This window comes from Pipistrellus kuhlii, unplaced genomic scaffold, assembly GCF_014108245.1.
Source record: "Pipistrellus kuhlii isolate mPipKuh1 unplaced genomic scaffold, mPipKuh1.p scaffold_m20_p_3, whole genome shotgun sequence".
NCBI lineage: Eukaryota > Metazoa > Chordata > Mammalia > Chiroptera > Vespertilionidae > Pipistrellus > Pipistrellus kuhlii.
In genome coordinates, this window is record NW_023425529.1 from 19206511 (window position 1) to 19220613 (window position 14103).

At 37.5% G+C, this 14103-nt stretch overlaps 1 protein-coding gene across 3 annotated transcripts in view; it reads left to right on the forward strand.

Moving 5' to 3' along the window:
- Window positions 1-14103, forward strand: part of BORCS5 (BLOC-1 related complex subunit 5) — a 66905-nt gene that overhangs the window by 1770 nt on the left and 51032 nt on the right. For all 3 annotated transcript variants that reach the window (XM_036457871.2, XM_036457870.2, XM_045587758.1), the window contains one exon: window positions 164-307. In XM_036457871.2, coding sequence (XP_036313764.1) covers window positions 164-307 — 144 coding nt within the window. The remainder of the gene's footprint in view (window positions 1-163; window positions 308-14103) is intronic.

The following is a 14103-nucleotide window of genomic DNA, read 5'->3' on the forward strand; positions in this document are numbered from 1 at the left end:
TTCTTTTCCCTTATGGGCCTCTGCCGCAGAAAAAAATCCAGTTAGCATTTTTTTTGGGGGGGTATAAAAATATTATTTTTAATAACTACAGTGGAAACAGCTTTGATGAGACAGGGGTGGCTAATGAATATGCAATTCCTGAGTGGTGTAACTTTATTTTCAGTGACTCCTTCTCCAGCTAAGCACAGAGCCAAGATGGATGACATTGTGGTTGTGGCTCAGGGCTCCCAGGCCTCGCGGAACGTCAGCAATGATCCTGATGTCATCAAGTTGCAAGAGATTCCAACCTTCCAACCTCTTTTGAAAGGTAAGGCTTGCATTTTGACTCATCTGGACTTGCTGGAAAGGTTTGCATAGCCCCACTACTCTCAGATATCTGTGTGCCTTATTCATCTGCTTTAGGTCTTTCCTTAAATGGCATCTTCTCTGTGAAGCCTTCCTTGACTGCCCTATTTAGAATTGCAGCCCTTTTCCCTGCCTGTTTTTCTCGGTAGCAGTTAATCATCATTGTCCTATACTGCATTGTTTATTTGGTTACCGTCTCTATTTTTCCACTAGAATGTGTGATGGCATTGGTTCCAAGTGTTAATCCTCAGCATTTGGAATAGAGCCTGGTATAGAGTAGGGTCTGAATAAATGAATGAATGATGTTGGAGTTAGCACTTACCGGTTATATTTCCATGAATGGTCTGGACTATGGTTTGGTTAGTTCAGATCCATAGAAGAAATCTTCATGACCACCAATACACTTTTAATTCTGGCAACCGTATTGGTTGAGAGGAGAGTGCATATATTGAGGAGGGAGAGTGTAAACAAACCATTAGCCTTCTTGATTAGTGTATATTGAGGTAGTTACCTTTTAATATGAGTTTTATTATTTATTTAATAATTTCATATTTTTGTTAATTTTAAATTAGTAAATATATTAATTTATTTTGTTATTTTGTTATTTTCATATCGCCATTAAGCACTGGTAATGGAGTGGGGTTTCTACTATAAGAATCTCTCTTTCTGTCTCCCTTTCCCCTAAAAATTAGGATGTATAAATGAATATGAGGTACTGGTTTATTAACTTGGTACAGTGTACAGTAATAGAATTCATCTTACATTTATATATTTTAAAAGCCCCTGCCATACACATATTATTCCTTTAATTCTTATATCATTAAATATGTTTAAGTGATTTGTGCCAGATTCTATAGCTGCTGATAGACTGAACTTGACCCTTCATCACTGATGTCAAATTCTATACTAGTTATACTATTCCACGCTATACTTAGAAAACAAAAATATAAAAACAAATGGTGCTTCATAGATGATCCATATATCAATCAACTCATTCTTCCTAGAACTTCATCTGCTTTACTAATGAGGCAGTACAGGCTTTCAGTCTGTTCCTCACGGACCTTTGAGTTAGACTTTGGTAAACTCTCTGGCTCTTACATAAAATGACACATTACATCCCCTTATTAGTTTTCATAATTTTGAGAAATTATGTGATTCTCTAAAGAAGCCAACATTAATGAAATTTTCATCTCTACGTATCCTTGTACAACAACATTAAAAGATATAACTTTTATCTTTAGAAACTTAGAGGTGGGAGCTGGTATTCTCCTAGCAGTCGTCAACTGGTGGTTCTGAGGTCTGAAAGGTTGGCGACCGCTGGTTTAAGGAAACCTTTCTACTCTGTCCCTCTGGAAATGCATGCAGTACTTCTCACAGTTAGGATTTTCATGGCTGTTAACTGCGTCCTTTCTCCTAAACTCTTCTAGTCCCTGCATGAGGCCTTATGTGACCAATTTTTGTCCCACTTTAGGAAAATACTAAAAACAAATGACAATGATTCCCTCAGAACCTTGAAATATATTTAATTTTCTGAGATTAATGTTTCTTTTCTTAAGTATTTGAAATAACTTATAATTTATGATAATAACTTGACCAGTAAGCGAAACATCTAGGAAAAGGCTTGATACTAAGGGAAGCTGACTTCAGATTTAAAATAATCTCTGGGGATCTGAAAGTGAATAGTTAATGAGGTGTACTGCAGTCAATGCAGTGCAGCTGGACTTGGTTGCACTGATTACCGAGGTTTAATTGGGACTCGGCCACCAACTAGCTAGCTGTGTTGCTCTGGCTTTGTTTTTTGCCTCTGTAAACCTTGTTTGTTGAGAGCATTGAGGACAGTTTCAGGAGAAAGGAAAGCTGGTGAGTAGCAAGTTGTAGTTGAGAGGTGATCTAGGATTTGGAAGGTAGAGAAGTCACTTGGTAAGAGTGTCATGAAAGTAAGAAATGGCAACATGTGACAACGGCCAGACTGCAGGAACACACACACACACACACAAAGCCAGTGCGCATTGAAGTTGATGCTCATGTTTCACTTGTGAAGTAAGTAGGAACATCCTGGACAGTGGAAAAGATAGGCAAAGGGGACAATTGGGTGGAAATAATAAGTATAATTATAATAGTAGCTAATTCCCTCCCCTTCATGCCTCTGCATAATAGCTGTTATTCTTTTCATATGTTCAGATTAAAACATTGGTGCTCAGAGCTTAAATTCAGTGCCTAAAAGTCACATGGCTTACAAGTGATAGCCTATCTTGCATTGGCATCGGGTCATCAAGTGTGTCAAAATTTTGTACATAGGAAAAGACTCAGTTCCCAATTCTAGCAAAGCCCATTGTTCAAATCACTGGGCTGTAATAGGACATAGAGGGTTGGGTGCGAGGTTGTTTGGACTTTTAGGTGCAGCATTTGTTGAGGTGCCTCCTGCTTTGACATTGTTCTGTCTGGTAATTTAAAGCCCGGCCAGCTGTCCGCTGGGCGGCTGCAGGGGCCACTCATCACTGTTGCCTTTATACCCTGATCTCTTTTCCCCTCTTTACTGCTTTCAGGATGAGGCTGTTTCTCAAAGTAGTAAAAGGGCCACACAGTGAGGGCTCTACCCCCCAGGTTTGATTTCAGAAAGCTTTTATTCAAGTTAATGACAGTTTATTCTCCCAAAACAATATATTCAAGTATTACACAGAGTTCACTATTGTTCCATAATGTCATATGATGTAATGCTGATGCTGGTGGGTGATCTGCAGAGGCAGCGGCCAGGCGAGTTTGGGGCTATTTGTATGACTGAGGTAATGTTTGCATTTTTAATAAGCAAGCAGATTCTTTCTTTGGTCTTTAACCCTTTTGGATAATTATACCAGAATATAATGTATGTTCCGTACAGCTGCCAAATATGTGTTCCTCTTTTTTTTTTTTTTTTTAAGTCAAAACAATTTGTCATAGCAGTGTCTGACTTTACCAATTTATTTTGAAATGTAAAACATTTAGTAGAAAATTAAAATTAAAAAAATTAGAAAGTAGCAATAAATGGTAATGACAGAACACAGTCAAAATGCAGATTTGATGCAAAGTAGTTAGATTGCTAAAGATTAAACAAGTTCTATAGATTTCTTAAAATTTAACCACTCATATTTTTTATGATTACCATTATTTTATGTCATTTCATATAAATGAAATATTCACAAGCTAAATGCAATATTGATGTTTTATATATACATATATAAAATAATTATTCTATTTATTCATGTTGATGAATATATGCATGTATACACATATGCATGCATAAGCACATTCTTTGCAATTGACCTATCATTTTTGCTGTTGACCCTGGATACAGCATATGATTGTCTTGCTGACTACGGAAGAGACTATCCTTGTTACCAACAAGGAAGGTCAAACATACAGTAGAGATGCTTCAATGACACCAAACAGCTTTGTTGGGCATTTTGTGTTTGGTTGTGAAGACCATGGTATATGTGAAGTAGATTTTGACAATTGAAAAGAGCTAGGGGCATTTCTTGGGAGAGCAAAATCTCATTGAACAGCAGTGAAGGCTCTCAAATCACATGAGACATTGAGAATTGGTGCTTGAGGTTAAAGCTGGGTTAGAATGACTCGATGGAAAAGGGCGATAAAGAGAACGCGAGGGAGCTAGATTTTCAGTGACCAGTTTCTTCACATCTGTTTCACCTCCTTGTCTATTAGCCAGACAAATAGTATGAAGGTAGAAAGTCTTTGCATTTGTAAGACACCTTTGTTTCCCAGCAGTCAGATTTTATCTCTGCATTGGAACATGGGGTGTCGAGAGAATGGATCTTAATCAGAGCACAGTCGTCTTCGAATGGCTTAGAGGTGACTCTAGGCCCAGGTTGATCCCAAGAGTGTATTTCTCCCACCCAAACACCATATTAGAAAAGTTGATCACTTATTCCTGATTACCATGTAATCAGTCTTGTATGTATAATAGCTCTTCAAATAACCTTTTTAACAAGGCTGTTAACCAGTAAAGGGAGCCTTACTCAGAAACTGGGTAACCTTAAGCGAAAGGTCCTTTAAACCGTTTGAGAAGGCAAAGCCATTTTGTAAGAGTAGCCTCACTCTTTTCCTCATCCAATAATCTCTGTGCCTGCATCCATTTTTGTTTCTTTGTATTAAATCTCAGAGAAACTTAAATCTCCTGAAACTTAATGCTTCTTTATTTAACTTTTTCTTTCATTTGCTGGGACTTTGCTTCTGTACTTGTATCTAGCATCTAGCTTAGTGAACTTAAGTATTTTGAAATATAGACCTCTAGATCAGCAATTTTCAACCCATGTGCTGCAAAAAAATTTTAAAACATGCAATACTTGACTATTTAGTCAGGGGCACTGACCTCTCTTCCCTTAGAAAACAAATGGACAACAACCAACATATCAATAACTGTCTGGTGTGAATGAATCAAAATTATACTTATTTTTTTGTCAGATCGACAATATATTTTTTGACCTGCTAAAGAATTTTAGTAATTAGTTTGTGTGCCATGTGATGAAGAAACTTTAAAAAAATTCTGGTTATAGATCCCAACTTGGAGCGAGAGAGTCTGATTCAGTAGGTTCAGGTTTAAGGCAACTATCTATTAAACTAGCATTCTTATGTTCATGGATCACACTTTGGAAAACATTGAGCTAGAACATGAATCTTTTTCTTGAGATCACAGACCTGTTAGATCATTTAACTAAATGACTAGATATTTTAAAAAGTGGTTATCAAAAGAGTATTTTCAATATGTTATTGGGTTTTTATTATTTTTGGGTAAACTCCAGTATTATTAAAACTGATTCATATTGATGGCTGTATGTTAAATTTTAGATTCATTGAGAATTCATTATTGAGGAAGAATTTTTTAGAAGTCACAGGTTTTCGTAATGAATGGATAAAATAACTGTGTTACATTTATACAATGGAATGCTACTCTGCCATAAAAAGGAAAACTTACCCTTGCAACAGCATGCATGGACCTGGATAACATTATGTTAAGTGAAATAAGCCAGTCAGAGAAAGACAAGCACCATATGATTTCACTCCTATGTGGAATTTAATGAACTGCCAAGCAAAATAGAGACAGACTCATAGATAGAGAGCAGGCAGACAGCTTTGGAGGTGGGGAGGTTTTGGGGAGAGGTAGAGGGATTGAGCAAAAAAGAAAAAATAAGAAAGAAAACTCATATACATGGACAACAGTGTAGTGATTGCAGGGGTGAAGGGAGAGGAGTGAGGAGAGTTGATAAAGGGGATAAATGGTGATGGAAAAAATAAAATTGAAATTAAAAATGTTTCTATCAAAATTCGGTTTCACAGAAAGCTAATGAAATGCAAAGTGACATTGTAAAAAATGAATTTTGATATATAATTATTTTTCTCATATGAGCTGATTAAAATAATTAACAAAAGTGTCTAAAGATTTATTATTATACTATTGTATATCCAAAATTTCTTCATTTAATTTTTGAACATGCTCATTTTTTTGGACAAAGAATCTCACATTTAAATATATTTTTAATATTATTAATAGACATAGTATTTCCAAAGGTAACTTCAGTAATAGATCCGTTACAAATCATTTCACAGGGATTTCAGTAATATCCACTCCTAAATGAAAACTGCTATCAAGTTTGCCATCTCCAAGTTTTGCTAACCATTCACTACAAGCAGAATCCTCTGATCTCATATTTGTTTTAAGAGACAACTTTCTGAAACATCCCCAAGAACAGTACTTTAAACTCGTTTATACTATGGCTGATCACACAGCATGTGATACAATACTGAGACATTGTCAAAAATCCCCTCCAAGAAGGAGAAGTTTCTCACCAAATGCAACATTCAGATTCATAATTTCTCTTAGTAATCTGTCTATGGCATTTATAGCATGACTGGATGTCATGATGCATTCATTAATAATGAGAAGTTTGGCTTTTTTAATGGTTTTAGCAACTTCACTCTTTATATCGAATCTAGAAATTGAAGTTTCATTTAATGGAATTGGTCATTTATATTAGGAATGAGAGTTTTTTCCACCAAAAAGTAAATTTGCAGCAATTCCTGTAGATGCTGTGAGTAAAACAGTATCACCACAACCTCTAATATAATGTATTAAAACTTTATAAAGGTATGTTTTTCCACTACCACCTGGACCATCCAAGAAAAAGCATTTGAGGTATACAGTTTGATCTTCGATGGCTGAAGTTATTCTTTCTACAACTAACCCCCACTAAACCCTTGCTGGTCCCTTAGCTTATGTCATTCTCACTCACCCTCTCACAATCCAGCACTTAAACCAGACCCTATAGAGAGGTGTCTGCCACTGCCACGGTCCCACCCCCGCCCCCACTGCTGACCCCCTGCACTTGAACCAGGCCTCCTTGGCCTTGATTTCTTACCTGTAAAGGGAATGGGAATTCAGTGGCTATGAAGGTGCCTTCTAGCTCCAATGTTCCCTGGGAGCAGCATCAGGACCAGAACTCAGATCGCCACCACTGTTGTTGGCAGAGCCTCCTTCTGCCTGGTCTTCTGCCCCTGGGCAAGTCCCCGCCAAGCCGTCCTCACCCTGTTCTTTCTATAGTGCCCAAGTCACCAGGACTAATCCCTCCTATGGCCGGCTTACCCGGCCACAGGCCTCTTGGCCAGGGCCCTGGCCAGATCTCTGCCCTCTGCTCAGCCTCACCTCAAAATCAACTTCACCCCCACTAAAACTCTGCAAGTTCCTTAGCCTATGTCATTCTCACTCTCTGGGATTTGAACCAGACTCCTGGTGCAGGCATGCAGAGAGGTGTCCCCACCCCCACAGCAGACCCCCTGCTGTTCGGCCACCTGTCTGGTCATTTAGGTCATGATGGCCCCTAGCTTTTTATATATTAGAATATAAGCAAATTATGTAAACAACAATGCAGTTTTGAATTGCAAGATTGTTGGAGCAGGCATAATCATCGTTGGGGGTAGCTTTGTTCTTTATTCAGTCTTTCTAACTGAGAGCTTTCTCTAACTTATAATTAAAATAGTAATATCTTTTGTTTCAGTAAATCTTATGTTATATCAAGATTAATATGTACCAGCTACAAGATAAGAAAACAAATGATAAATCCTATTGAGAGAAGTTAATAGTTATATAGGCCAGTGGTCAGCAAACTGCAGCTCGCGAGCCACATGTGGCTCTTTGGCCCCTTAAGTGTGGCTCTTCCACAAAATACCACGTACCTTAATTAAGTTAATAACAATGCACCTACCTATATAATTTAAGTTTAAAAAATTTGGCTCTCAAAAGAAATTTCAATCGTTGTACTGTTGATATTTAGTTCTGTTGACTAATGAGTTTGCCAACCGCTGATATAGGCCAAAGAGAGATTGAAACATTCTTTAATGCTAATAAATATCATAGTTTGCCTTTTTTCATAAGATGGCCTCCCTTTAATGTAGTTTAATGTATAGTAATGATATTTTTACCACTTTTGCCACTAGATGTCACTAGACTAAAACAATTATTAAACTGATTACAATTGCTACAACTTGAGGCAATATTTGCAAAAGACTTTGGCTAATTCAGTTTACTCTGTAGCATCTGGATTTCTCATAAAACCAGGTCACAGCTTCAAGCACAACCTAGTTGAAAAATATAAGTGTTTTGTAACACATCAGTAATCTATTATTAGTTATTTTATTGCTTATCAGGATAGAAAAGGAAAAATTATTGCCACAGGAAACTTTCAGTGACCTTAATTTTTTGAAGAGAAAACTATTTTCAGGCCATCTCTGCACCCTTGCCTGTGCTTTGGGCCTGCCCTAGGAGGCCAGGGAGCTGAGGGAACTGGGTGCCACCATCTTTGAGGGTGTGGCAGCAATTAGCATATTCCCTCCTTATTGGCTGTGAGCACTGCCATCTTTATTAGATAGGATATAAATATATAAACAATATATTAAAATATAAGTGTATTTACACTTACTATAAATATATATATATTTTAAATATTTACGTCTTTCAAAGATGTTAAGAGAAGAAATTGGTAAACATATATTTTATATCAACTGAAATATTTACTATCTTTGGTGTTTATTGAACTTCTTGAACGTATGGATTAATGTTTTTCATGAAAATTGGTAAGCTTCTCTTTTCTCTCCTGGGATTTCCATTGTGTATATGTTGTAATGCTTGGTGTTGCATAAATTTCTGAAGCTCTGTTTATTTTTCTTCAGTCTTCTTTCTTGTTATTAAGGTTGGATAATTTCCATTTTTAGGATCACTGAATGTTTCTCTTGCCACCTCAAACTGCGTTAAATTGCTGTGGTGAATTTTTCATTTCAGTATTGTACTTTTCAACTTCAGGATTTCTATCTTGTCATGGAGTATCTCTGTGTATTCAGTGAAATAATACTTTTCTTCCCAAGATTTTTGTTATTTTACTTTCTTTAATTGGGGAATATTTGTCAATTAAAAATGGCATATACATGATAGGTAAGGTGTGCAATTCGATGATTTGGTATAAATATGCATTGTGAGATAATCACAATCTAACGCATACTGTTGTTACTATTTTTGTTTGTTCATTGTTTCTTCGTTTGGTAACATGCTTACTAAAACTGTGAAATCTCTTTTTGCTGTGATTTGTGTGACCATTAATGTCTCTGCTCATTTTTTAAAACTGGTTTTTATTTTTAGTCTGCTTTCCCAAGGGGGTGCCCCTCTATCTACACGACGTACTGGTCAGCCAGTTATTGAATAGAGGTTATACTAAACCACCTTGAACGGCAAGGTTTCTGTCATCTGTCAATGGGCCTGTTATGGGTAAGTCGCACATTCAAAGTTCAGGGTGTTTTCAAGCCTCTGCCTTTTACATTCCTCTGGCCCCTTTCACCTTGTCTCTTGGCATGCGAACAGCTTCAGTGTCAGCCAGGAGAGTGTGGCTGACGAGACCTTCTCGGATTTTGCTGTGAGAGCACGCAGCCCCCACCAGGAATAAAACTGCCCCACACGTGCCCACAACTTTGTGCTACTAGAGCATTTGGCGCTCCCCACTTGCCCTTCTCTGAGATAATCAATTTCACTGACACCACCACGGGACATGGGTGTTATGCACTGCTCCAAATTAAGCGAATCTTTTCCTACTGCACCAAAGAAAGCTTCTCATTCTCATAACATGTGCCCATCTGGCACAACGTCGGCCTCAGCTGAGGCAGGAGGGATAATAGAGGCCCCAGGTGAGAATGCCATGGGTTTACTGTTCTTATTCAGGTTCATGCGTTTTTAGGCATAAATGCTTCTCATGGTATTGTATGCCTTTAGTTGATTTTTTAAGCCTCAGATTGATTGTTTGTATGAGTTTTGTTCAGGTTTTTTTTTTAATTTTGTTCAGTTTTATAGTTTTATAGTTTTGCAACAAGGGTTTGTTTATTGTCTCACTTGGTTGTAGCAAGAAGTCATATCTGTCAAATCCATTTGCTTTTAATCGAGCTCTGTGTTTATATTTAAACTGAGTTTCTTGTAGCCAGCATATACAGGGTGGTGAAAAAGTAGGTTTATATTTGTGAGTATGTGAAACAGACTTTATCCTTGTATTATTATTTATTAATTACTAGAGGCCTGGTGCACGGTGGGGTGCCTCTGCCTGGCCTACACCAAAGCTGTCAGTCCTACATCCCAAGAGGAATGTAGTAGTGTGTGAAGGGGAGGTGGCTGGGGAGGAGCTCAAGCCCTGGCCTCTCCGTAGGCTTGCTGCCGCTCCGCTGAGGTCTCTGCCCGCCCGTCCTAGGGAGAAGTGGTAGTGGGCTCGCACCCAGTCAGTTCCAGTGCCCATCCGGATCCCACTCTGCATGGGGGAGGGGTACGCAGGGGGAGTGTTCATGGGAGAGGCTCAAGCTGTGTCTAGCAGTGGGAACACACTGACCGTGAGGGGGCATCTCCTGCGTCTGCCCCCTGGTGGTCAGTGTGCATCATAGCTACCGGTTGATCAGTTGACCTGTAGCTTAGGCTTTTAATATATATATATAGATAGATAGATAGATAGATAGATAGATAGATAGATTGTATTGTTTTCCATGCAAACAACTATAAACCTACTTTTACCATACCCTATAGTTATCTTGCTTTTTTTTATTCATGTTGAATTCTCTGTCTTTTAAACAATATCTTTAGCTTTCTTATATTCAATGTAATTTCAGTGCTGTTGGATTAAACTCTCCCAACTTGCTGTTTTCCATATGTTCCATGTGTTCTTTATTCCTTTTCCTCTCCTTTTGTGTGTGTGTGTGTGTGTGTGTGTGTCTACTTTAGCACTTATCAACTCCTTTTATGAGCCATTTTTTATCTCCACTGTTGTCTTATTATTTAAGTCATAAAAAATTTTGTGTGGTTGCCCTAGAGTTTATAGTACACATCTTTGATTAATCACCATTTCACATATAGTGTAGAGTTTTTATTACAGGAAGGTATTTATACACCAATTTCCTCATCATATTTTGTGCTATTGTTATTATATATTTTTCTTTTACATATGCTATAAACCCACAATACATTGCTATTTTTGCTGTAGACCAGGGGCAGCAAACTTTTTTCTGTAAAGGGCCTGATAGTATTCTGGGCATTGTAGGCCATCTGGTCTTTGTCTCAGCTGCTCAGTTTTGTCATTGTAGCAAGAAAGCAGCCATAGACAATACATAAAAGAATGGGTGTTACTGTGTTCCAATATAACTTTACTTACAAAAACAGGAAGTGGGTGAAATTTGGCCCCGGAGCCATACTTTGTTGACCCCTCCTTTAGACAATAATTTAGAGCTATTGAAAATAGAAAAGGTATTTCATATTTACCTTCATTTCAGCCATTTTCTGAGATCTTCATTTTTAAATATAGATCCAAGTTTCTATTTCATTTCATATTTTCTTTGCCTGAAGAACTTCCGTTGACATTTCTTATAGTTTGGATCTGTTGGTAATGAATTCTTTCAGTTTTTGTTGCTCTGGAAATGTCTTTATTTCTACTTTTTAGCCCTGACTAGCATGGTTCAGTTGATTGGAGTGTTGCCCATACATGCCAGGTCATCTATTCCTGGTCAGGGCACATATCTAGGTTGTGGGTTTGATCCCTGGTTGGGTGCATACGGGAAGCAACTGATCAATGTTTCTCACATTAATGTTTCTCTTTCCCTCTACCTTCCTCTTCCTCTCTCTCTGGAATCAATAGAAACATACTCTTGGGTGATGATTTTTAAAAAAATGATAATTCTTGACTTTGTTGCTCTGTGTATATCTTTTTTCTCTGGCTGCCTTAAAGATTTTCTCCCCCCCCCTTTTTTTTTAAAATTAACATATAATTTAAATAAAGTAAAATATATCCTTTTCAATATACAGTTCTGTAATTGTTAATGTATCTGTACAGTTGCTTAACCATTCTAACAATCAAGATATGAAATGGTTCCATCACCCCCCAAAACTCTTCCCATGTCCCTCTATAGTCAAATCCTTGCCTCACCTGAACCTCTGACTATCATTGATCTGTTTTCTGTCCTTAGAGTATTGCCTTTTCCAGAATGTTACTTAAGAGAAATCATATGGTAATCTAATTTTTTGAGTCTGGCTTCTTTCACTTAGAATAATGCATTTTTGAGGATTACCCATGTGCTTATATTAGGTTTGTTCTTTATTGCCAGTCAATAGTCCATCTTATGAATCTACCATAGTTTGTCTATAAAGCCACTATAACAAGTATTTTGTGGCTGTAGCAATGCATGGAAAGATTGTTTGCTAAAAGGTTTAATAAACCAGCCGAAACCGGTTTGACTCAGTGGTAGAGCGTCGGTCTGCAGACTGAAAGGTCCCGGGTTCGATTCCGGTCAAGGGCACATCCCCGGTAGGGGGTGTGCAAGAGGCAGCTGGTCGATGTTTCTTTCTAATCGACGTTTCTAGCTCTCTCCCTTCCTTTCTGTAAAAAATCAATAAAATATATTTTTAAAAGGTTTAATAAACCAGCAGTGCCTGGATATATCAAATTCATAATATCCTCTTCAGCATTGGGCATTATTTAAATGTTTTTTCCCCTCCAAATTGGAAATGTCTTTTATTCTGATCATAAAAAGAACACGTACTCATTAAAAATGGTAGAACTGTCTCCTTTCTAAGCTAACAGTTTCAGTCCCTTGTATAACATGAATTTGTGTCACTCAGCCTTCTGATCTAAAACCTAAATGTACTCCATTTTGGCCCTTTGAGAGCATGACCGCTAGCCTGAAAAAAGCATTCCATGTGTGAGCTGGATCTACTGGCTTGCTCTGCATGCTGTATTTCCTCTAATACAGCCCAAGTTTGGAGTAGCATTTTTGGCAGCCATATGCAATTGTGGCTGCCAAAATTGAATAATCTAAAACTCTAAAGTCTCTTTCACATGTGCTGCTGTTAAGCCACACCTCCTTCATTCTGTATCTCTCCAGAGTTTTTTGGACCTTCAGTGAAGACTTTGTAATCATCCGTAACTCAGTGTCAGAGATAGCCTGTGTTTTTAAGCTTGTTGATTTTTTGTGTGAAGCCCTGTGATTAATCTACTATGAGTGATTTCTGATGAGGTCATTGAAAAATATTTAACAGCACAGAACTCAGGTCAGAGAGCCAGAGGCGATCTCATGCCATGTTACAGTCAGTAGATATAGAACTCTTGCCATGTGTTAAGAATATTTTTTAATTTATCATTTCTATTTAGTATTTTTTGGGATAAGGAGATGGCCATCTTATATGTAATTAGTGAGAGGTAGGGTTCAATGTTGTAAAATTCATTGACACTCTTTTAGTTATATTTTATTAGCACCATGCTTTATTATATATATCATTAATGCAGTATTTATTATGGTATCCTATATATATTACCACTATGTGTATTTTTTTATTTCTACCATACTTATTTAAAACATTGAGGCGTTTTTTGTTTGTTTGTTTGTTTTGTCTAAGATTGAAACCACCTTGTGGACCACACTTCCCCAAACATATGGTAGCTGTGATAAAAATCACGTAATTGCCCTGGCTAGTGGGCTAAGTGGTTAGAGCATTGGCCCATGCACTGAAGGGTTGCAAGTTTGATTCCCAGTAAAGGGTACATACCTGGGTTGCAAATTTAATCCTTGGCCCCAATCAGGGCACATGTAGGAGGCAACCAATCAATGTATCTTTCTTATATCTATGTTTCTCTTTTTCTCTCTGACTCTCCCTCCTTCACTCCTTCCCTCTCTCTCTAAAAATCAATGAAAAAACTATCCTCAGGTGAGGATTAACAACAAGAACAACCTTTGAAAGGAGAGTAAAAGTTCTATTTTAAGACTTGTTTCAAACCTAAATAGGGTAGCAATGTCATGGCTGCTGCTAATTGAGACTGCATGAAATCAACAAAGAGGAACTGCTAGCCAGGGATAGTTAATATCCAAAAGCACAATAAATATATCTGTAAATAAAGAAGTAAATTTCATTATGACATTCACTGTTTTCTTTGGATGTGGTCATTGAGCAATGGTAGATAAGCACATTATTAAAACCACCGTATCAGGGAATGTTCCATAGTAATGCAATAAGAAAAATAGGACAATACGTGAATAATTATGGGAAGGAAACCAGACTCATAAGGAGCACATATAAGAAAAGGTAAGTCATTTGGAAATCTGGTCCAAGGACTAGGAAAAAGCAAACATTAACCCTGTAGCCAGATGGGCTTTATCTTTCTGCTGTTCTTTCCATTTCCTGCCAATATACTAAAAAAGATTGAA